At 40.4% G+C, this 25,874-nt stretch overlaps 1 protein-coding gene across 2 annotated transcripts in view; it reads left to right on the forward strand.

Moving 5' to 3' along the window:
• The first annotated feature begins 212 nt into the window (after positions 1-212).
• The window catches only part of uchl5 (ubiquitin carboxyl-terminal hydrolase L5), a 40,213-nt gene continuing 14,551 nt past the window's right edge, over positions 213-25,874 (forward strand). Inside the window, exons 1-8 of one of the 2 annotated variants that reach the window (XM_067990646.1) lie at positions 213-351; positions 3,055-3,118; positions 6,644-6,749; positions 9,230-9,355; positions 10,657-10,718; positions 10,806-10,936; positions 17,473-17,536; positions 20,000-20,102. In XM_067990646.1, coding sequence (XP_067846747.1) covers positions 276-351; positions 3,055-3,118; positions 6,644-6,749; positions 9,230-9,355; positions 10,657-10,718; positions 10,806-10,936; positions 17,473-17,536; positions 20,000-20,102 — 732 coding nt within the window. In that variant the 5' untranslated portion in view covers positions 213-275. The remainder of the gene's footprint in view (positions 352-3,054; positions 3,119-6,643; positions 6,750-9,229; positions 9,356-10,656; positions 10,719-10,805; positions 10,937-17,472; positions 17,537-19,999; positions 20,103-25,874) is intronic. The other variant, XM_067990645.1, reaches the window with a different exon arrangement.

Below are 25,874 nucleotides of genomic sequence, written 5' to 3' on the forward strand. Positions count from 1 at the left end.
CTTCTCTCTCTCCCTCCCCCAGCCCCTCACTGTCACCTCTCTCTCCCTCCCCCAGCCCCTCACTGTCACCTCTCTTTCTCTCTCCCCCAGCCCCTCACTGTCACCTCTCTTTCTCTCTCCCCCAGCCCCTGCTTTCTGCCGGTTGCCTTGGAAACTCGGCGCGCGTGCACGGCCGGGCCGGGCCGGGCCGCGGGGTGTGCCGGGAAGGGTGTGCGGTCCTCCCGCACTCCCAGATTCAGGGATCGCGAGTGGAGTCGGACGCGCACGCTGCAGAAATGGCGGGGAGCGCCGGGGAATGGTGCCTCATGGAAAGTGATCCCGGAGTTTTCACAGAGCTGATCAAGGGCTTCGGTATGGCCAAACTTTTCCCCTCTTCGCGTTGTTTAGCTGCAGCGGGCAGTGAGCACGGAGTTGCCGGGCAGTCACACGCACACTGAGGGAGAGGGAGAGAGCGCCGCCGCCGCCGCCTTTGGCCTGCGTGCTGCAGCCCTTAGCCTGGGGCTAGCTGCAGATCACCTCATGTTAGTTTCCATTGCAAGCTGTCAAAGGGAAGGAAAAGTCACCGTCTCTTGAGCGATTACGTTTCATAACATTATTCTGATTTTATATTTGTTCCTGGATGTTTTGTCATTTTTTTGTGTGGTTGTAATGATTTGTCCAGGCCTAGCTAGCCTTCGTCACAGTTGTTGCCAGCATTGGAAGATGTCAATATAGGCCTAATATTGAACCTTTTTTTTCATCTAGTAAGCACCGCCAGTCCCATCGGAGATAACAGGCATTTTTTTTCTGCGATGCAGCAGCACTTTAATGTTGTAAATATTGATCGCGTACACTGAATTGAAGTAAGAAAAAGTTTAAGTGTTGTGCCTCATTTGTAAGTGTTTACCTTTAATGAAAACTCAAACAAGGGCAAAACAACTAAGTTTAAAATGTTATACATATGAATTGACTGACTAAAACTTTTAATTGACAGATAATTAAGTCACCAGTTGATTTATGTTTAAGCTCCCATGTTTGAACAAAAACTCTACTATTTGCATCTACATAGTGTCTTATGTTGAAATGTATGGGTGCTTCACTCTGAATTATTTTCTGCAATACATTGACTGTTATGTGGGCAAATGATCTTTTTATTCTGTTTAACAGAAGATCAAGAACACTAATAGTGAAGCAAATGTTGTTTTGATTTTTGCTTTGGCTTATTAACAATGTTTATATATTGCTTCACAGTGAATTATGCAGCATTATTTGTTACTATAAAGTAAATATGACAAAAATGCACTTTTTTTGTGAGAAAGGGCTAAATGGAGGTGATACTCTGTCTAGAACTGGGAAGTGAAGTCATCTCTGGGCCATTCTCAAGTATCTGGCAGCTGATTGGGAGTGGCATTGGTAGAATCCTGGTAGGAATTAGTGTTAACTATGAATTAGCATCTGGTACAAATTTTGGTCGGCACGAGATATCCTCTTTGGTTCAGAGTCACCTGACTCATAAGGAGACCCTGTGTCTTTTGATGATCAATTTCTCTTTACTGCCCAGTATTTAGTCATATGATAGGATGACGAGGAGGGCAGACACTTGGTATTTTTGAACTGGATACTGTCATTTTGCAAGTGCCACCATATATGTTTCTCCTATCTTCTAAAAGGCGGTCTGATAAACATTTTAGTGAGAGGCCAATTTAAAATTAACAAGCAGATTTATTTTATGTGAATGAACAGGAACAAATACATTGAATTTCAACTGATCAACAATATTAACACTTCTCTTAACAGAAAATTACAAAACATACCACACAGCCTCTGTCAACAGGCTAAATACAATTTTTCTCTCGTCCCCTCACGCTCTCTCCCTCGCCCCACCTCCCCGGTGCCTGCACGCACCCTCCCTCCCTTTCCCCCGCTCCTGCCCCGCACCCCCTTCCCCGCAAGTGCCCATGCCCGCGCCCCCTCTTGTGCCTTATCTCTCCCCCACTAGGGGAATGGGCCAAACAAGGGCAAACGCCATTTAACCTAGATAAATGTGGCGTCATGCATGTAGGTAGGACCAACACGGAATATACTTATCATTTACAGGTAACGAAACTGAGAACAGTTTAGAGAGAAAAGGACCTAGGTGTTTTTGAGCATAGATCACTGAAGGTTGATGACCAATGCAGAGAAGCCATAGCCAAAGCAGACAGGGTTGTATTAATAGAACCATTCAATACAAATCAGAGGTCAACATTCTGTCATTGTACAAGTTGTTGGTTCGACTGCGTCTGGAGTGTTGTGCCCAGTTTTGGTCTCCTCACACAGCAGATGATATACTGGCCTTGGAAAAGGTTCATAGGAGAGTTACAAGGATCATTTCTAGCTTAAAGGACCGTAGTTACTCAGATAGGTGTATAAAGCTGGGCCTATTTTCTTTAGCAGCGTAGAATTAGATGCAACCTGATCGTGATGTATAAAATAAATGAAAAGGCTGGATTGCGTGCCTATTGATAGATTATTTCAGTTTGACAAATTGGTGTGGATGTGGGGACATGCATTTAAACTACACAAAAGTATGAATAGGCTAGATGTTAAGCGTTTTTTTACCCAGAGAGTATTGAACCTCTGGAATGCATTGCTGGTTTGTTCAGTGTGTGCTGACTCTCTGCATGTCTTCAAGAGGGAGCTGGACTGGTTCTTGGCTGGGCAGAGATCGCTTTATATAGAAGGTAAGTGGGTTAACAGTTAACGCACACATGGTCAATGTGATTCCTGGGACTGGTTTTGATCACCTGAGGGGGAGGGTGGGGGGTGAGGAATTTTCCAGAGTTTTTTTCCCCTTATTGGTCCTGGTTTTTCTGTTTTTTTGCCTCTCCTTGGAGATTACATGGCTGCGGGAGGGCAGGGACGTGGCTGCACGAGGGTAGGACTTGACAATCCATGATACTTCAGGCATCGTGAGCGTATGGCAGGCTTGATGGATTGGCTGGTCTTTTCCTGCCCGTCATTTTTGAATGTGACCTAAAACAAATAGTATGGAGTATATAAAACAAAACTTTGACTGCAGTGTTTCTTTTTCAGGGTGTAAAGGTGTTCAGGTGGAAGAAATATGGAGCCTCGAACCAGAAAACTTTGACAAGTTGAAGTAAGTGACCAGATCTGCATAAAAGTACAGCCTATTAAATCGAAAAGCATGCTAGTGTTTCAGCTCTAGTTTTAGCCTGATGTACAAAAAAAAGTAAGCACAGTGGGTTAAGGGAAGACCATTGTTGATGGTATTACTGGCTGCAGGAATAAAAGCTTTGATTTACTTGTCAGAACAGATTTCCTGACATTCTGGTCAGTAATTTTGCATGTTAACTTTTCTCGAACAGGCACTGAAGGTTTTGGTGACAATTCATATTTGTTTAGATGTATGTATGATGGTGAAATTGCATAATCTAATGGTAATTATTTATCACTATTATTAAAAAGTTAATCTGTCTATGTGTCTCGGGCCTCACCTGTTTCTAATGTGTGCTCTGACGCATCAAATTTATACAAATGCTGTTCCCTGGTTATTTTTGGCATTTGGTGGTAGTTGACCAATGAATGGAAAAACAGTGGTCAGACTTGGAGGGCTTTTGCTGTTTTTGAAGGGAAAGTGTCTGAGGCCAGTTATGGAGTTTCTAAAAGTGCAATAGATTACGTTTTTGAAATGGTTCATAAACATTGTTATGTCAGACTCTTTGGCAGTTTGTTGTACCAAACTGGATCTCTGCAATTTCAATCTTGTAAGATGATAAAATCCCTTAACAAGAGACACTTTATTGCACAACAGGAATTGTTGATGCACTTCTTATTGTGTGATGCAGCACAGACTAATTTGGAGGGGAAGTAGTAATCAATGCAAATTGGGGGGGAATAAAAGCTACAGCCTACTCCCAATATCTGGGAGGAGCAGAAAAAGTACCAAAAGCAGAGTCGGGTCTGGACCCTGTTACAGGGTGGGGGGAGGGCATAGTGAACAGCGAAGCAGGCAAGGGCGGAGCATTTTTTGCAGGGCCAAAATGAATGAATATCAGTGTGGCTGGAGTCGTGAGGCTTGGGGAGGCACAAATACTAGAGCGCAATAGGTGCTGGAGGACCAGTGGAGTCAAGATAGAGGCATCAAAATTGCGTGCATTTACAACAAAACCTACCACGGCAATGTTGAAATGATTGAAAGGAAATTTACGATGCAGAGAAAGAACAGCACATTGTTAGTCGAGATTTAAGAATTAGGCGAGGGGAGCAGGAGATGCTACACACTATCTAGTGGCAGTGTCTGTAGCTACAATGTTGCAGGCAACTGTTTACATGGCAGAATCCAATTCTAACTGTTTACACAGGGAATTTCAGTGTTAAATGTTGCCATGAAAATGTGACCAAAAATCGTGTCAACAGTGGACTTGAAGTGCATGCCTTATACAGGGATTTTTAATATCCTCTTTTATAGTAGATATAAATACTATTAGGACCATGTCAAAAATAAGTTATAAAATCTAATTAAAGCTTTATATCCTTGATTCAACCTTCGTAAACATACTCTGGCTTTAGGTTTCACTACAATCAATTTTAATTTTTTTTTGCTAAACATGCAACACTGTTGCCACAATCATTAATCCTTCCATCCCTAAATTTCACCACGCATAAATGCCATGGAGTACACGACCAGTTTATACAAAACTGACCAACAATTGAATAAAGCCACTGCATTATATTAAGTATTATTAAATAGATAAAAATGCCATGAATGATTGTAATGTAGACATCTGATCTTGATATTCAGATGACAGTTGTATATAAAAAAAACTTGACCTTTGTTATTGCAAGGGCATCCATTATTTGAACATTGAAACCTTTCTGAAGCTTTCAAAACACAATTTTTCTCTCATCTGCAAACAAATTTGTTCTGAACATTCCAAAGTAGGACTAGAAAAATGTGTCGAAAGTTTCATGATTGATTATGTTCTTGGGATCAACAAAGCCAAAAAATATATCAATTTTCTTTTTTGTCCAGCAGTGCTGTTCAAGTCCTGTATTTTCCAGTACTCCATAAGCATTTGATTTATAAATTCTGAACCACAGAAGATCCTGATGTTTTCTCGACAAGACAGATACTAAAATGCTTTTTCAGTCTCTGATTTGCATTTTGACATATATTTCATTGGGAAATACAGCCTGACATCAGCGCAGTACTGCCCAAAATGCTAAACTGACTCGATAACTTTAATAAATATTTCTGGGCGTTGGGGTAATAAAATCATTAGACGTACCCAGAAAGCTATCTATTATATGCTTGAGACTTGAGTTTGTTCCAACCCGAGAGCTTGTGTTTACCGTTACTGAATGAAGAGGATCAACTGGCATCTTTCACGACTTCAGGCCATCCCAAAGCGCTTTGCAGCCAATGAAGTACTTTTGAAGTGTAGTCACTGTTGTAGGAAACGTAACAGCCAATTTGCGCACATCAAGGTCCAACAAACGCAAATGAGATGAATGACCATATAATCTGTTTTAGGTGTTGGTTGAGGGATAAATGTTGTCCAGGACACTGGAGAGAACACCCCAGCTCTTCTCTGAATAGTGCCATGGGATCTTTTATGTTCACCTGAGAGGGCATATGGGGCCTAGGTTTAGCGTCTCAGTCGAAAGACAGACAATTAGGCCTGAACAGTAGGATATATAACCTTCATTTAAAAGAGGACTACAACTATCAGAATTTACCTATATTTCTATCTGCATGTATTGTAAACTACGGCTCCCAAAATGCAGCTTAGGGCTGTTACCTTCTAATGGATACTTGGATGGTGCTTACAAACAGGAAGTCATGATAAGATCTGTAACTGGTTAGTGGTCCATTTGTATCAATAATTGAAAAAAAATCTTGGATTTACAAATATTTCAAGCATATCGGGATGACCAGTTTGTAAGCCCTTTCCCCTGAACAGTGGTAGAAAAAGCCTGAAAGTAGATAGTGTTTACAACCCAATGTGGCTATTATTGAGATGGATGAATACTTTGAAAGTAGTTGGCAAAAAGGTGTGTTTTGTGCATAGAACAATAGAAAGGGGCAGACTTTTGAACGATGTCTGAAATAACCTTACGGGAAAAATTATTATGTGCAGATGCTTGCCTGTGAGAAATGCAATGTGATGCCAAATAGTAGTGCTTAAAAATGAAATGTCTTGGGACTTAAGTATTGAAAGCATGATATTTATCATTTAAAGTAGATGAGGCATGTGTATTCTGATTTTCAAAGTGTTTGTAATGGGAAGGAAAATAGTACTTTGTATGGATTTCACTGTTGGTGTTCGAAGAGTTACAGAAATGAAAGTTATATATCCTGCTGTTTAGGCCTAATTGTGATATTTGCATAAATTCTTCAATCAAGCCTTTACCAGTAACAGGAACTTAGATTTTTCATATATTGCAAGTTCTCTAACACTTTAACCTCAGATATAATGTACATTGTTTATAGTTTGCTCAATCAGGTACAGAATCCATATAACAGCCACTAAGTATGATAACATTGTTTATAGCAGTGCTCTAAAAGAGTCAGGAAGGTGTATATTTTCTATTATGATGGGTATAAAGATGATCTACAAAGGTATTGTGTGATAGTTTTAGTAGTCCTCTTTCTTTCTAGACCGGTTCATGGCCTAATCTTCCTATTCAAGTGGCAGCCGGGAGAAGAACCAGCAGGATCCATTGTCCAAGATTCAAGACTTGAGAAGATTTTCTTTGCTAAACAGGTAGGCTTAAAGAACAGATTTTAATTAATCTGAAACGAAGACAATTGCAATACACTTAAATTTGGCTGAAAACTCTTTATAAGTTCATTGCTAAAACAGTTATTAAGAATTCTTTGTGCAATGATATTTTCAACAACTGGTTACTAAGAAGCATCAATGTGGGCCAGAGAATTTGGGGAAAACTTGCTGATACTGAAGGGAAAACAATCTACAAAATAAAGTATGTAATTAGACTGAACTCACCGATCCCACAGATACCAGTGATGAGCAGATAAGTTTTGTAAACATGAACCGAATGGACTGAGCCCAGCTCCTGCCCTCTCACCCCACTGATTGGTGACAGGGAATGATTGGCACCTGAATGACTGAATACTCAGTAGAAAATTGCAGTGATGCTTTTCTGCCTTCCTGTCTGGTGATTGGATGACATGCATGCCAATAGCTTTTAGTTCTCATACACTCTAGTGGCTGAAAATCAGCAATTTTCTGGCCACCCGTGCAAATGAGAGCCGGAAATGCTCCATGGAAAGCGGATGGTTGTCAACTATGCTTCAGCTGTATGACGAATTGCACTTATCACGTAATTGCGGAGCTGCCCACTATTTGTCCGAATAGACACCTTTTTTCTGGGCCGTTCACGTAGGATCTGAGAGGTCCAATGTTTTCTAGACTGAATGTATGCAATCCCTGAAGGTCCTCCTGTTCTATGCTGTTCACAGCATTCCATAACACTGAACTCAGCCTCATTCTTAAATTGACAGCTTGAGAATTCCTTACTGCAGACACTGCCCATGACCGAACCTGAGATTTTTATTTTCACTATGTTCCCAGTGCTAGAATTACAGAGGGGGAAAAAAAAACATATACACTAATGTTTGGCAATTTCCCAACTGGTGCTGTCTGGGCTCTGAATTTGTGCCCTTTTGGATGATTTTAAAGTGTCCATATAACAAGTGCAAAGTAGCTTGGTGCTGAGGGCTGAAGCAGTGTCCGAGTAAGTGTTTGACAGAAAGCCAGCACCATGACATAGATCACGCTCACTTAAGGATGGGGTGGGAGCGAGCAACTGCATGCATTGCCCAAGGACAGCGTACGAGAGATGGAGCTTGGCTTAGCTCATTCCCATGACTGTGTAGCTTCATGCGTTGCTGAGTGCATACATACATGTTGGAAAACAGTACACTTCCTGCCCCCTTTGAGAATAGCGTGAATGGAGACTGGAAAAGTTGATGTCTGCAAAAAGTGGATGGTTGGTTCATTATGGGATAGAATGAAGCCTACTGGTTTAATAAGTCAAATTTTACTTTTATTTCGTGGGATTGTGGGATTTTCACCAGTGTTTGTGGATCATATTCTGAAATTCTAAGCATTTTGTATGTGAACTACAAATCAGTGGCTTGGTTATTCGTCCACTTTGAGAACTCTAAATGAAGTACTATTTCTTTTGATGGCTTTCTTTTGGTAAGCAACGAGTTAGTAATTGTCCAATACCAATTTTAGCTGGCTATTTAGGATTTCCATGTGGACAGTTCTTTGATGACTTGTCTCCAATATTACCACTTTTCTATGGGAAGATACCAAATTTTTGCTGTGGTTTCCCACACAGTGGAATGAGATCCGGAACTCCGATATTGAATCGAAGTCCTTATTCTCTCTGAAATTGTGTGTTGCTTTTTATTAAAATATTAACACAATCTTCATTTTGCTCTTTGTATAGATTGAGGGCTTGTCTTGACATGTAATTTTTTTTTTCTATTATGAATATTTTACAGTAATACTTTTTGGTAATGTCTAACAGTTTTGTGGGCACCATACAGATTTTAGTACCCTTGGCATCTAGTAACGTCAAGCATGTGATTGACACAGGCTGTGTGCTGTTGAGTTGAGAATGCACAAGAGTAGAATCTTGTCATCATGATACTAATCCAGAACAACAGAACATTTTAATGGGTTGTAGGATCTTTTGTCATTTATGTTGATTTTACTCTAAGTTTTGGACATAAACTAAATAACTTTACTAGATAGGATTGTAAGTTTCACAGATGCACAGATAATATGAATTCTGATCTGTGATAGATGTGCTCACTTCATGTAATAGAAATTGCATTTGTTTTGGACAGATAAAAATAAACGACGTTTTGTACTTTTACGTCGCCCATGTAAGCATTCTTAATATGTGAGCTCAGGCAATGAGTGTTATTGGGTTATTTGACAGTGGTAGCATAGTAGCTGAGTCTGATCCTCTCCAGACATGTATTTTCCAGCAGAAGTCTCTAGATAATCAAGAGTGCATGACCCTGGCTGATACATTTTTTATTCTTCTCATCCTAACTCAGGGACACTGACCAAGTTAACATTTATGTCTATATGAATACAATATTTTTCCTACTTCTGTTATGCTATTTGGTAAAAATGCAAATGTAGGTGAGGTATCTTCTCACTGTCTGTTTGACTTTTCCCTTATTGCTTTTTCTCTGAAGGTTATCAATAACGCCTGTGCTACCCAAGCCATTATCAGTGTGTTACTGAACTGTATCCATCCAGATATAGAACTAGGGGAGACTCTAGGGGAATTTAAAGAATTCTCTCAAAGTTTTGATGCTGCTGTAAGTATAGCCAAACAGATGTAATTTCCTTGCATGCAGACTGCTTTGCTATAGTAATAGGTGCATTTCTTCTGTAATTATAATTTAAATATTGCTAAGCTTCAGATATAAATGCAGCCTTTTTTTTTAAAGATACAAGAAACTATCCAGTAAAGATAACCGAAGTTGGTAAAATGCATATTCGACTTTTTTAATTTTAAATGTAACCAGTATCAACCTAGCAAAAGAGGATACTATCGTCTTCAAATTGAGCTTGTCTAGATCTGAAGATGAAATTGTCTGTCAAAGATCTTTGGGAAGCTGTGTACTGTTTTGTGGAATCATAGGATATTGTAACCAGCCGATACAGATCCAGGACCTAGAAGATAATTATACACGCAGACCAGATCTCCAATCAAGTGTGGTTTATTCCCCCTATGTTGAGTCTTTACATTATACAACGCACCAGACATTCATAGGTAGTACATTTTGTCCTACCACTTAGCTTTCTCTGTCCCTTCTGCTTCATGCTCCTCTACGTGGATTAGTCACACACATTCAGTCCATACAACACACTAGACAGGGACAGGTAGTACTTTCCAGCTTACCACTTATCTCTCACAGTTTCTTTATTTTTTCTCTCAACTGAATCATTCCCCAGCCTTTTATACACTCAGGCTGGGAGTTGTTAAAGGTAATTAAGGGCTGAGAATCATTAAAGGCAATTAAGATGGGCAACCTCTTAAGGGGTATCCCTATCTTGGCTACAATTCCTCTCTCACTCTGTCACAATGTAGATTCACATCCATGGTTCTCAGATAGCAAGTTCCCTTTCTTAGTTGCGACATTGGCTAAGTGCAGGCCCTGCTCTTCCTACTGGGAGAGAAGGGATGAAATGAATTGGCCAGTCATTTGGACTGTTATTGTGCATCTCCTGGCCTCCAGGCACAGGCTTAGAAATAGGGGGGTCTACTGACTCGTTTAGCTGGGAAATTCTGTGTGGCTCATGGAGACTGAAAGAGAGAGAGAGAGAGAGAGAAAGCAAACCAAAATGTAAAAACTATTTAAAACATTATTTTCAGAAAAAAATTCAGAAAGTAGTGATCGTTTTACTCTCTCTTTAATCTGCTTTTCCCTGTTTTGGATTCCTGATGTGACATTTTTCTAACTTATTCTATCTGAGTGGACCTCAGAGGGTGCAAATTATCATTCTGTTCAGGCAAGCCACGTGAAACAAACATTTAACTTTAACTTTTTTTTAAAACTTTGTAATGTAAGAGTAAAGCACTCTTTGTACTGACTGTCTTTGATCTTTAAAACAGATGAAAGGCTTGGCACTAAGCAACTCAGAAGTCATTCGGCAAGTTCACAATGGCTTTGCCAGGTATGAAGAACCTACACCATGTCCCTTGTTTTCTTACCAGCTTTTCCCAATGTTGCTCTTAACCTAATCTGCCACTTTCCTTACCAGGCAGCAGATGTTTGAGTTTGATGCCAAGACTGCAGGAAAGGAGGAAGATGCATTCCATTTTGTCAGTTACTTTCCCGTCAATGGAAGGTTATATGAACTAGATGGATTAAGAGAAGGACCAATTGACTTGGGTAATGATGATCCTGATGTTTAGCAGGAGCTATTTACCACATTTTGTCTTGTTTTATACATTAGTAGCTCAATCGAAACACTTCTTCTCGCAAAGGGCGGTAGAAGTGCGGAACTCTCTCCCACAAAAAGCAGTAGCTGCTAGCTCAGTTAATAATTTTAAATCTGAGTTCGATCGAATTTTTGTTTTGCTAGCCGAAGGTATTAGGAGATATGGAACCAAGGTGGGTGGATGGAGTTAGCATACAGATCAGCCATTATCTCATTGAATGGCGGAACAGGCTCGAAGGGCTGAATGGCCTACTCCTGTTCCTATGTTCCTAAATAGGACTGGAGATTTCCAGATAATCAGCTTTGTTGGAACATCTTGAAAAGAACACCTACATAAAGAATTTGCTTTCCTTGTGCATAATAAAGCTTGTATTTGTGATGTAATTTAGCTTTCCAAAGAAATCAACTTATTTTTTTAAATTCTCCGACCTTCTTCCTACCCAGCTGAAGATGGTGACGTTTGTTGGGATATGATTTCACAGCATTGACAGCCATCTGGTACCTTGTTAGCCATTTCACATGTGAGCTTAGAAAGAAAGAACTTGGATTTCACATCCTTGGGCTGACCTAAACTTCTTTACAGTAAATTAATTACTTTTGAAGTGTAGTCACTGTTATGTAGGCAAATAGCAAGGTTCCATAAACAGCAATGAGATAAGTGACCAGATAATCTGTTTTAGTGATGTTGGTTGAGGGACAAATGTTAGCCAGAAAATCAGGACAATTCCCCGGCTCATCTTCTGATAGTGCTATTGGATCTTTTACACCCAGCTGAGCAGACAGACAAGCCTCGGTTTAACATCTCATCTGAAAGACGGCACCTCTGACAGTGCAGCGCTCCCTCAGTACTGCACTGAAATGTCAGCCTAGGTTATGTGTTAGTCACTGCCCTGCTCAAGAGACAATCAGCTAGGAGGCATCACGATTCAGCTCAGTCCAGTTGTCATCCGATATCCATACTAGCACTTCCCAGCAGAACCACTGGATAGCAGTTTGGAGTGGGAAGATTGCCTGATTTCTTTTGTTTGTTTGCAAGCCAAGCATAGGGATATTCACACCAGTTGTAGCCCCTACCACTGCCTGACTGAGAACAGCTAATCAGATAGCTTGCTCTCAGGTTGTCACTGGTACCAGGGGCTGTGAGTGGCAGTGAACTAGTGGACACTCTCTGTCTTTTTATTGTACCATCCTCTTTCTTCATTACCCCCCCCCCCCCCCCCCCACCCTTGCCGGCCCCATCTCTGCACAGCATGGTTGAGATGGCCTTAGCAAAGTGGATGAAACCTGTCTCCCACCACTTCCTAGCAGGTAGTTCAGAGGCCATCCATAGCTTAACTAGAGAATGATTCACTGAGTAGGGGAAATCCAGATTTTGCATGTACATAACCTATTTTTTTTTACCTCTAACTAAGTAATTTGCTTACGTGATTTTAAAAAAATATTAATTTGATAGAGGGAGGGGAATAGATATTGAAATTTTTCGAGAGTTAGTGGTACTGATGAGTATTGCTGAATCAGAATGAATAATGTGGGATATATAGAAGGTACACTATGGAATATGATTTGTATCTCACAATTGGATTGACCTGATGACTCACCAGCAGCAAAGTCACAAGGATGTGGTGCTTAGCACCACGATTGCGACAAAGATTATATCCCACATTGCTCAGGATGCCACTTTAGATAAGCAACTACAGTGATAAATGAACTATTTTGCCCAATTGTGGAAAGGGTTGGATGATGTAAACTCTTTTCCTCTCACTGTGCCACCTGCTCTCAATTAGCATACCATCTTCATGAAATGCAAAAAATATTTCACACCATAATTACTTTGCTGTGAGCACAACATTATTTCATTGTCCACTGTTAATTGATACTAACATTTTTCATCTCTATTATTTTTCCTATGGTTTTGGTTTCCTGCCTACTAAAATAACTGGCCAGCTCCTTCCACAGTGGGCTCTGTAGGATTATTTATGTTATGATCTAAGGATATAACAAAGCTGGTGGGTTTTGGTTTTCATTTTTTTTAAGAAGCAATTACAATTATGGAGTGCAATCCCTAAATCACTGGTAAAATCCTAGAATGCCATGTAATAAAAACAGAATTTTATGTATTCTGTCACCGTATTACTACCAATAAGTCAGACACTCTTAGACCATAAGAGATAGGAGCAGGAGTAGGCCATTCGGCCCCTCGAGCCTGCTCCGCCATTCAATGAGGTCATGGCTGATATGATTTTTACCTCAACTCCACCTTCCTGCCCTTTCCCCGTATCCTTTGACTCCCTTGCTGATCAAAAATTTGTCTAACTCAGCCTTGAATGTATTCAATGACTCAGCCTCTGCAGCTTTTTGGGGTAAAGAATTCCAAAGATTCACGACCCTCTGGGAGAAGAAATTCCTCCTCATTTCAGTCTTAAACAGGCAACCCCTTATTCTGAGACTATGCCCCCTAGTTTTAGATTTCCCTCATGAGGGGTAACATCCTCTCAGCATCTACCCTATCGAGTCCCCTCAGAATCATGTATGTTTCAATAAGACCTCCTCTCACTCTTCTAAACTCCAATGAGTACAGACCCAACCTGTTCAATCTTTCCTCATTAGACAACCCTTCCATACCCGGAATCAACCTAGTGAACCTTCTCTGAACTGCCTACAATGCAAGTATGTCCCTCCTTAAGGGCACCAGAACTGTACACAGTACTCCAGGTGTGGTCTCACCAGCACCCTGTACAGTTGTAGCATGATTTCCCTGCTTTTATACTCCATCCCCCTAGAAATAAAGGCCAATATTCCGTTTGCCTTCCGGATTACCTGCTGCACCTGTACGTTGACTTTTTGTGTTTCATGTACGAGGACACCCAGATCCCTCTGTACCGCAACATTTTATAGTATTCTCCATTCAAATAATATTTTGCTTTTTTATTTTTCCTCCCAAAGTGGATGACTTCACATTTTCCCACATTATATTCCATCTGCCAAATTTTTGCCCATTTGCTTAACCTGTCAATATCCCTTTGCAGACACTTTGTGTCCTCATCGCAACTTGCTTTTCCACCTATCTTTGTATCATCAGCAAATTTGGCTACAAGACACTGTTCCTTCATCCAAGTCATTGATATATATTGTAAATAGTTGAGGCACCCCACTAGTTAGATTGCCATTTTGAAAATGACCCTTTTATCCTGACTCTTTGTTTTCTGTTAGTTAGCCAATCCTCTATCCATGCCAGTATATTACCCCCAACACCATGAGCTCTTATCTTATGCAGTAATCTTTTATGTGGCACCTTATCGAATACCTTTTGGAAATCCAAATATATTGCATCCATTGGTTCCCCTGCCCGTTAGTTCCTCAAAGAACTCTAATAAATTTGTCAGACACGATTTCCCCTTCATAAAATCATGTTGACTCTCCTTGATTGTATTATGAGTCTCCAAATGTCCTGCTACTACTTCCTTAATAATGGATTCTAGCATTTTCCCAATGACAGATGTTAGGCTAACTGGTCTATAGTTACCTGCTTTCCGTCTCACTCCCTTCTTGACTAGGGGTGTTCCGTTTGCGTTTTTCCAATCCGCTGGGACTTTTCCAGAATCTAGTGAATTCTGGAAGATTACAACCAATGCATCTACTATCTCTGTAGCCATTTCCTTTAAGACCCTCAGATGCAAACCATCAGGTCCAGGGGACTTGTCAGCCTTTAGACCCATTAGTTTACCTCGTACTTTTTCTCTAGTGACAGTGATTGCTTTTAGTTCCTCCCTCCCCTTTGCCCCTTGATTATCTACTATTATTGGTATGTTATTAGTGTCTTCTACTGTGAAGACAGATACAAAATATCTGTTCAATTCCTCTACCATTTCCTTGTTATCCATTATTATTTCCCCCATCTCATCCTCTAAGGGACCAATGTTTACTTTAGCTACCCTCTTCCTTTTTATATACTTGTAGAAGCTTTTACTGTCAGTTTTTATATTTCTTGCTAGTTTACTCTCATAATTTATTTTCTCCCTTTTAGTTATCCTTTGATGGTTTTTAAAGTTTTCCCAATCTTCGGGCTTACCAGTAATCTTTGCCATGTTGTATGCTTTTTCTTTTAACCTGATACCATCTTTGACTTCTAGTTAGCCATGGTTGGTTCACTCTTTTTGTGGAGTCTTTCCTCCTCACAGGGATATAGATAGCAAACAGTTTCTTACAGGCCTCTTTAGATCACTTCACAGTGCATTTTGTGGCTTAAAAGAAACAGGTCAGTTTAACACAGTTATAACTCAGTTATGTATAATGTAAGAAATGGAGAGGAGGGTGAGGGCCAAGTAAGTGCAAATTGAGGGGAGCCAGTAGAGATCAGCAGGGGCTAGTTACATAGAAATGAGTGTGAATAGAGGGGAGCCAATGCAGACTGATGGAGGCTAATTGGAGATGGGTGGAAACTAAGAATAAAGTAGTTGTTCTCCATTAGTAATTTCTATCTTATTAGGGCCCTAATACAACAGACCCCTTGCACGTTTGTAAAAGTCTGACATTTCTCAACAATTTCACAATATTTTTCTGCACCAGAATGGTATCTCACTGGTGCTTTCATTTCCCTGGTGTTGTTTTACTCGCCACCAGGATATGTGCAACACTAAAAGAATCATATGGTCATCTAATATACTTAAAACTATGGAAGAAAAGATGTGTCTCTTCAGCCTAGATCTAGGATACTAGTCTTCCAGCAAGACACCAGTGGATTATAACTCTTAAAATGAGAGAAATTCTTGATCTCCAGTCAAGAATTGAGGTATTCCAAGTAACCTGTTAATTAGCAACATTTTGCTTGTGTTTGTGTTTTTTTACTTTTAAAATGTGGCTGATTTAGGATACAACGGTTTTATTTCCAAAAAATTAAATTACACACTAGAATCATAGAAGTTTACAACATGGAAACAGGCCCTTCGGCCCAACATGTCCATGTCGCCCAGTTTATACCACTAAGCTAGTCCCAATTGCCTGCACTTGGCCCATATCCCTCGATACCCATCTTACCCATGTAACTGTCCAAATGCTTTTTAAAAGACAAAATTGTACCCGCCTCTACTACTGCCTCTGGCAGCTCGTTCCAGACACTCACCACCCTTTGAGTGAAAAAATTGCCCCTCTGGACCCTTTTGTATCTCTCCCCTCTCACCTTAAATCTGTGCCCCCTCGTTATAGACTCCCCTACCTTTGGGAAAAGATTTTGACTATCGACCTTATCTATGCCCCTCATTATTTTATAGACTTCTATAAGATCACCCCTTAACCTCCTACTCTCCAGGGAAAAAAGTCCCAGTCTGTCTAACCTCTCCCTGTAAGTCAAACCATCAAGTCCCGGTAGCATCCTAGTAAATCTTTTCTGCACTCTTTCTAGTTTAATAATATCCTTTCTATAATAGGGTGACCAGAACTGTACACAGTACTCCAAGTGTGGCCTCACCAATGCCCTGTACAACTTCAACAAGACATCCCAACTCCTGCATTCAATGTTCTGACCAATGAAACCAAGCATGCTGAATGCCTTCTTCACCACCCTAGATCCACCTGTGACTCCACTTTCAAGGAGCTATTCTGTATCTATACTCTCCCAACTCCCTAGTTCCATATAACGTATACGCCATCGCCCATACCGATCTAACCGAGTATGCATCCCTGCACCGATTCGATCTACCAAATTCATCACTCACATTAATAACTCCATCTGCCATTCATCGGCCCACTGGCCCAATTTATCAAGATCCCGTTGCAATCCTAGATAACCTTCTTCACTGTCCACAATGCCACCAATCTTGGTGTCATCTGCAAACTTACTAACCATGCCTCCTAAATTCTCATCCAAATCATTAATATAAATAACAAATAACAGCGGAACCAGCACCGATCCCTGAGGCACACCGCTGGACACAGGCATCCAGTTTGAAAAACAACCCTCTACAACCACCCTCTGTCTAGTGAATCTCCCATGGCATTGCTTGTGATAAGTCGAAAGATGCACTGTTTTCTAAACACAGGAGCATTTTACTGTGTAACACACAATGTATTTTGTTATATAGTAGTGAGGGGAGTGTTTACATCATGAGCTTTTCCTAATGGGCATAAATGGACAATAGTTGTCAACAGATAAGGTGGAACTGTGCTAAACTGATCTATCGGTTTAAGGCCACAAAATGCACTGTATATGGGGAAATGGTTTAAAGAAGCCAGAGAGAGACTAAGTGCTGTTGTTGAGGGGAGTTTGACTCTACATTGATTGCTGCTTGTAAAGCCCTGGTTTCTCCCCTTGAGGGAGGACTAGGTTATCAAGTTCAGCAGAAGGTACCAAGAAATGACTGGTTTTATTTCTCAAGGTACTTTTCTTTAAGATTGTTCAACTTATGCCCTTCCATGGTTTTAAAAATGTTTTTATTTATATGTGTCCTTTGCCAATATTGAAGAGATATGGTACAATGTGCTTTTTTATTAGGAACATGCAATCAAGATGACTGGATCAGTGCAGTGCGACCAGTCATAGAGAAGCGAATACAAAAGTAAGTCTTTCCTTCCCTTTGTTTTACTCAGTGTACAAAGAAAACTTATTAAGGCTACTTTGGTGCACTGGCCCTTCTATGGTTTAAGAGTAAATTATTCTTGACAGTTGTCTACACATTAGTTAGGTAATTGGGTAAAATATAGAAGACTGAAAGTAGTCCTAAATAAAATGTGAATATTGTAAAGGCAAGAACATCAATGTTATTGAAAATATAATTTGCTACTGTGATGGGAAAATTTGGATGCTTGAAAACTAGCTCCAGTTGGTTGCATGGACTTTTCAGATTTCTCTCGTGCTAAGGGATATGGGCCAAAGGTGGGTATAATGAGTCAGATCACAGATCAGCCATGATCTTATCAAATGGCGGAGCAGGCACGAGGGGTTGAATGGCCTACTCCTGTTCCTATGTTCTTATCTGACCAGGATAGTGATAATTTTAGCACCCTGGGCTAGGGAGGAGAAAGTCAGCCATGATTCTTGCTCCTGCTTACCATCCACTTTCTTGAAGGAAAGTTTGTTTGTGTGTGGACATTGGGTGAAAACAGGATCTGGCTTGGCATTGGTGCCCTCTGCGGTCAAACTAACTTAACACTACCCACTGTCTATGTACACGTGTGAAGAACGGTCACTTGGGCGACGTACTGGAGGGCTTTTGGTACCTGCAGAACTGTAAGCCAACAAGAACCATCATCTTCAGGAGAAGGGCGAAGAAAATTCGAAAAGGGAAAAAATGATTTTGTTATTATGTATTCTCTTGTCCTTCTGTTAGTGGACAAAGGTAATCTAGTAAATGTAGTTTACTTGTATTTTCAAAACTTGTTTAACAAATTTCCTCATGTAAAACTAGTAGGGAAAGCTAAGCTCATAGATGACTAGCTGTAGATGCATTCAGGATTGGTTTAGCAACAGAAGACAGTGTGATGATAATGCAAAATGTCCCGCCTGGGGAAAAAGTAACCAGTATGAATAATAAGAAATAGAGTAAAAATTTGATGCAATGTGGGCAGCTGAACAGTTGTAAGAAGATTGATAATCTTCAGAGATACTGTGATAAATTATGCAGATGAATTAAGATAGACATCTCATGTCACCCAGGTACAAGCTATTGCTTGGAACATGGGGAAACAATCAGAGGAACGCTGGCCAATAATCTTGTGCATCCTGGATAAATAAAGTGAAAATGAAAATAAAGAAGCCGAGAAGGATTGGGAGTGACCATTGATTGTACCTTGAGAGCATCTGGTCAATGTGAAGCAGTTATTGAGTACTGGGATGCACCTTGTCGTTGCAAGTTGTTGTCATTGCATCCGATGGGCATTGGATTAAAACAAGTGAATACTGAGATTGTACTAGTCATTAATGAAGCCATTTCTGGAGTATGGCATTCGGTTTTGGTGATAATACATCAAAAATGATATTGCTGCATTAGAAAGAGTTGAGTGACCAAAGTGGTTCCAAGCCTTGGGGACTAGTTTGTGAAAAAATGCTTAAGCAACTAAACCGATTTTTGCTGGAGAAAAGACAGGGACAACAACATGTTACAGGTCTTTAAAATGACCAGTAAAAATGACCAGTAAAAATGAAATAAGCAATCTATTTGGTTAATGAACATAGATATAGAAGACACAAGTCCAAAATTCACAAGCCTTGAGCAAGGTCAGAGGAGGAGAATTGAGGGTTATAGAGATGTTGATATTGGTACTGCTTGATTTGATTTTTCGAGGAGGTAAGGAATTTAGGATGCACAGGTGGTACTGAGGACGAACTCCATAATACAGTAATTGTACATGAACAGTGGATGGAATGGGCTTGATGGGTTGAATGGCCTTTTCTCTCTGTGGATGGTGCTCTTAAAATAAGTCCATTTTACAGGTTTTTTTTGCTGTGGTTGTTTCCTATGCTAAACAACTTTACTCTTACAGTATGAATATGTATGCTGTTGGACTTGGCTGAGTGTTAGCAATCTCACCTCTGAGTCCAAGACTTGAGTACAATATCTACGCCAACACACCAGTACAGTACTGACTGAGTGCTGCATTGTTGGCGATGCCGTCTTTAAGATGAAACAAAAAGTCTATTTTTAGTTATGCGTAAAAATCCCATTGGCATTTCTCCAAAAAGAGCAGAGTTCTCTCGGGGTGTCCTCAACCAAATGGATTTACTAGGTATTTCATTTATTTACTATTTGTAGGACCTTGCTGTGTGCATCATGGCTGCCACATTTGTTTACAAAACAACAGTAAGTGCACTTCAAAAGTAATTAATTGATTGTGAAGCACTTTGGGATATCCCAGGGACATGAAAGGCTATAGAAATGTAAATTCTTTTTTTATTGGAAAGAGTCATTTTACTAGGTTGCAAATAACTAAAGGCTAATTCTTGTTTTGTTTCATTAGACCAAATTTCATTATTGGTTTTAGGTGTCTTCGTACAAAACTGTCATACATATTTTTTGCTCTAGGTACAGTGAGGGAGAAATAAGGTTTAACCTTATGGCAATTGTGTCAGATAGGAAGATGATATATGAAAGAAAGATTACAGAACTACAGAGAAAGCTGACAGAGGTGAGAGTCATTTATTGGCACAAAGCCTATCAATATATGCCTGCCTGTTGCTGGTTGATTTCTGGTGCTTTCATATTTTCTAGTACATTTAATCCCTTTTGCTGTCTGAGTGTTAACTTGTATCACTAAAATTCTAAATGTAATCTTCAGACATTTGCATGACCCTGGAATCTCCATTATCTACGTTTTAATTAACCCACCAGAATTTTTGCAGGGCGAAGCTTCGTGCTGCACCTCACCTCGTTGCGCAGCCTGATAATACTTATTTTGTTATTTGCATTTCATCTCTTGGCAATTAAAACTACACAATGTTCCTCTTGTTATCTGTGTTATACTTGTCTTTATCCCTATGCCTAGGATACAACTGTATCATACGTGCAAGACCAAATTTTGGGGACTCTCAGTTATCACCAGGGGAATCTCTTCCATTATAGTGGATAATGAAGATTCCACTGGAGAGAGATATAAATATGGTGTGCTCTAACTAGTCTTGGTATACTTCTGCCTGCCTTTATTGAAGACGCTGACTTTTGCTGGTGTATAGTTCCATGGATGCCAGAACTTGTCCGATGCTTTGTGCACATGGCCATTCTTCACAAGTGAGTCTATTCAGCAATGGAGGGCATCACAGCTGCTCATATCTTCACCCAGAGTTTCTGTAAAAACACAAACATGCACACGTGCATGAAGGTCAATCAGCACAGACCAGTGGTTGACCCTGAGACCTTTCTGGTCTGTATGGCTCAGTATCACTCAAGGTAATAAATCAATTCATTAAAGGATCAGGGAGCTAGCTGTATCCCATTTTTTATTTTTATTGACTAGTGTATAGAAGGTACTGCATAATAAGTTATTGAATATGATATTTGGAATAAACGCTTCAGCATAACTCTTGAGCATCAAAATTGCAAATGAATTACATACGGCTTCTTCCCAAGAAAACTACTTCCTGTGCAGTGTTAGAATGTATGTTTGAGTTCTGTTAAACACTTTTGCAATGAAGTGGTCTTTCTCTTGTATGGGAAGGCACCCCAGAATGGAAAGCAGTAATTATGTGATGCCCTCACTTAGCAAGTGATCACTGAAGGGAAGCCTTCAGGTTTACCTGCTTCCACCATTTTTATTAAGCCAGAGGACTGTGATTGTACTGTTGGTTGACTTGCAGTCTCACTGTTAGCCCATTTGGAGAAGTACCACCTCCGTTTACCATCTCTCGAGTAAGTCCAGTTTACACCGTAGGAATTTTTTAAAAAACGCAGTGGCAGTTAACCGGTAGTATTGCCATCGTTAAAGCTAATGCTGCGTGGTACTGAAAGTGAACACGCAGCCAGTTGATTTGAATTAGTTCCAGTCAGGTTGATGTATGTAGTACATCAGTATGTACCATGCAAGACAATACTAAAATGCACTGTGCTGCTGAGCTGAAGCTGAAAACTGGCCAGCAGATCCAATTTGCAAAGTTCCTTGACCAAAGAACAATTAAACTCTGAGGCTCTAGTTATTTAACAATTAGAGTTTGGGCCTTTAAAGGGATACAGCTCCACCATACCAACAGAATAATACATTGTGAATACCACTGGCATAATGCTTCTGTCCTTACAAAACGGCATATTATCTAACTTACCACAAGCAATCCAAGGGAGATTTGCTGGTAATGTATTAAAAATAGTACATCAGGAATGTCCAGACGTTGCACTTTGTTACAGATATAAAGCAATCTTAAAATGCTAGAGGCTTCTGACTTGAACTTCTAACCTCTAGCCTGAACCTGATGAGCACATTCCAGTCTGCAAGGTTGTCTGACCAAACAACAGTTATACTCCAGCTGGGTGGGACTGCGCTCACCTGGTTCCATTCTTATCTATCCAGTCATAGCCAGAGAATCACCTGTAACGGCTTCGCTTCCCACTCCCGCACCGTTATCTTTGGAGACCCCAAGGATCTATTCTTGGCCCCTTCCTATTTCTCATCTACATGATGCCCCTTGGTGACATCAAATGAAAACACAGCGTCAGGTTCCACATGTATGCTGAATACAACCACCTCTACCTCACCACCAACTCTCTCGACCCCACAAACGTCTTTGATTTGTCACACTGCTTGTCCAATATCCAGTACTGGATGAGCAAAAATTTCCTTCAACTAAATATTGGGAAGACCGAAGCCATTGTCTTCGGTCCCTGCCACAAACTCCGTTCCCTACCCACCGACTCCAAACTTCTCCCTGGCCACTGTCTGAGGCTGAACCAGACTGTTCGCCACTTTGCTGTCATATTTGACCCTGAGATGAGCTTCTGACCACATACCTGCTCCATCACCCAGACCACCTACTTTCACCTCCGTAACGTCGCCCGTCTCCGCTCCTGCCTCGGCTCACCTGCTGCTGAAACCCTCATCCATGCCTTTTTTACCTCTAGACTTGACTATTCCAGTGCTCTCCTGGCTGGCCTCCCATCTTCCACCCTCCATGAACTTGAGAACCAAAACCCTGCTGCCCGTATCCTAACTTGCAGCAAGTCCAGTTTCCCCCATCGCCTTTGTGCTCGCTGACCTACATTGGCCCCCGGTCTGGCAATGCCTCGATTTTTACAATTTTCATCCTTGTTTTCAAATCCCTCCATGGCCTTGCCCCTCCCTATAACCTCCTCCAGCCCTACAACCCTTGAGATCTCTGCGCTCCTCCAATTCTTGCCACTTACGCTCCACCATTGGCGGCCGTGCCTAAGCTGTGGAATTCCCTCCCTAAAACTCTCCGTCTCCCTCCTCCTTTAAGACGCTCTTTAAAACCTACCTCTTTTCACCTGTCCTAATATCCCCTCATGTAGCTCGGTGTCAAATTTTGTTTGATGATGCACCTATGATGTGCCTCGGGAAGTTTTACTACTTTAAAGGTGCTTTATAAATGCAAGTTCTGTTGTTGAATGACCTGAACCTCTGTTTATTTAACAGCAATTAGACGTTACGGCCTTAAGGGAATGCACCTGCACGTTAGCAGAATTTGCTGTAGCAGGGCATCTAACAACATCTGCTGTCAGTTAGATTTGCTCTTGCACGTTTTGTTTCTTAAATTTTTTGCGTAGCAAGTTGCTGGAGTGCGAGCTGATAACGGCGTGCGTGGCAAGGGAAACAGAGCATCTGGGACCTGAGAACAGGGCAAGCAACTGTGTATCTCCTTAACCAATCAGATTGAAGGATTGAGAAATAAGCAGCACAAGGACTAAGAAGTGTAAATTAGAGTGGGTGAATTCCATGTCAAATCAGGAACAGAAAGAGAAATAGAGAGGAAAAGTACAATAAAAATTTAAAATTTAAAATTTTACATATTTTAAATCTCTCAACAACAATTAAAATGTGAAAGGATGAGACTTCACACTTGTAATAATTAATTTTCAGTGCCAGGGAGGTTAATTACATTTAACACATCGTTAAAAGGTACTTAGACTGAAGTAGACAAGTCTTGTCTTCGTGGTGAGTTTAGTTCGCATCTACTGTGCAAATACAGCAATTTCACGCCTTTCAATGGTGAGGTAGACAGCGAAATGCCATTTTCGCGAAGCTAACAGAGGAGCGGCGCAACTCAGACAGCAACCTTTGGATATTTGCATTTAACCGTGCATCTGCCCCTCGCCTGAAGTTGCTGTACCATTTCCCCATAAATAACAGCGAGCGCCATTAGCCTCACCGTTATTTTGAAAGCAAAATCTGGGCCCTTATATTGTATAGCACCCTATCCTCACCATAGAGCATATCATCTGACTTACTGTGAGGATTGCTGCAGGAAATCTTCTAATAATAAGAATGGTACATGTTGCAAATATCTCCTATTGTCTGTCACACTTCAGTGTCCCACTTAGCTTGTTCAAATTTTTGTGTCACAGGTTTACCTCATTGGCTCAAATTTCATTTTCCTTAAAGAGCAGTACATCAGAACTGAGCCGTGAGGGGGGAGAAAATTCCTATTTTAAAAAAAATATGGAAATGTATTAAATCACTCAAACTTCACCTTAGCAGAATAATACATCTGTATTACATGGAACATTGCTCTTTTCCTTATGGAGCAAAGTATCATCTGACTCACTGAGCAATGCCACAAGAGATTTGCTAGTACGGAATAAATGCAGTTTTCCACTTGCATGTGAGAGAACTATTCATCATGTTATTTTATTGGCTGCATACGTTGTATTTTTACATTTTTTAGCACAAAATCTGACGTGGAAATAGTAATAGACTACTGCCCGAAATGCAGTTTCTTTGTGTCAACCTGGAACTTGGAATTGTGCAGAAATTAAGGTTTTAAAATGTGTCCAGCCTCTAGTACAATTATAATGAAAAATTAGTTTACAGCTTGCATTTTACAATATATTCTAAAATCTGTGCAGTGTGTCTGTAAATTATTACTTTTGTTATAATATCTCATGATCACAGTTCAAGGTTAACATTATGATTGGCAAAGTGCTAATATGCCTGCCAGTGTTTCTGATCACCCATTGAATCAGTAGCAAATGTTTGACTGGGAGCAAGTGCGTAGGCATCACAATATTCAATCAATGCTTGGAGGAAAATATTCACAAGGAAAAGAATTTCAAAACTGCAACAAAATTTCAAGTAAGGATCTGAAAGTTGTAACAATAGCGAACTACATTCACGGCATTACATCAGCCACCTTTCACTTACCGTACCAATATACTTCTCACAAAATATACCTAGTGCTGAAAGCAAAAATAAGCGTGACTTAGTAGAGAAGAAAACCTACTAGTGATAAAGTTACTTAGCAATAAAAATATATACCTTGAGTCCTTGACTTGTCTTTCAGTGACAGGTTGCCTTGGCAACCAATGGCGCCATTCCTCTCCTGTGAGGTGAGAGCTCTTTGTCTTGTGTATAATCTGGTTGCATGGCGTGCACTTAATTACGTTAAAAGGTAATCGGTCTGCAATCCTGGGCAGCTGTGGCTTCCTTTTGCTGGGTCAGATTTTACTCTGGCCACCAGCTGCAGATTCTATTCATCTGGCTCTTAAAAGTTTTTTTTTTAAATGTCACTCATTGTCTTGTGTGTTAAGTTTTCCTTATTTTTCTCATTTTATTTCTTTCTTCACTTTTTGTGATCTCTTTCTGAATCCTTGTTTGCTATCTTTAGTCTTTATGCTTTTCACCGATTTTTTTTTTCTTTCTGTTCACATTCTAATACTTGTTTTGCTTTCATCTGTTACTTTGTTTCTCATTTTTGTATTAATTTGTTGCCTTTTCTGTTGTTGGCAACACACTTTTTATCTTCAGTTATTGCTACGATTCAAGGCAACTGCATTTCTCAGTCACATAAGGTACTGAAGGGACCGCACGAGCATCTGGTTAATTTGCTAAGTACTTATCATAAAATCATACAGCACAGAAGGAGGTCATTTGGCTCATCATGCCTGTGCTGGCTCTTTGAAAGAGCTATCCAATTAGTGCCACTACCCTGCTCTTTTCTCCATAACCCTGCTCTTTTCTCCATAGCCCTGCAAAATTTTCCATTTCAAGTATATATCCTCTTGTCAATGGAAACAGTTTCTCATTATTTACTCAATCAAAACCCCTGATAATTTTGAACATCTCTATTAACTCTCCCCTTAACCTCCTCTGCTCTAAGGAGAACAATCCCAACTTCTCTAGTCTCTCCACATGACTGAAGTCCCCCCATCTCTGGTATCATACTGGTAAATCTCCTGTGCACCCTCTTCAAGTCTTGACATCCTTCCTATAGTGTGATGCTGAGAATTGGACACAATGCTC

Source organism: Heptranchias perlo, chromosome 9 (assembly GCF_035084215.1).
Source record: "Heptranchias perlo isolate sHepPer1 chromosome 9, sHepPer1.hap1, whole genome shotgun sequence".
In the NCBI taxonomy this organism is placed as follows: Eukaryota; Metazoa; Chordata; class Chondrichthyes; order Hexanchiformes; family Hexanchidae; genus Heptranchias; species Heptranchias perlo.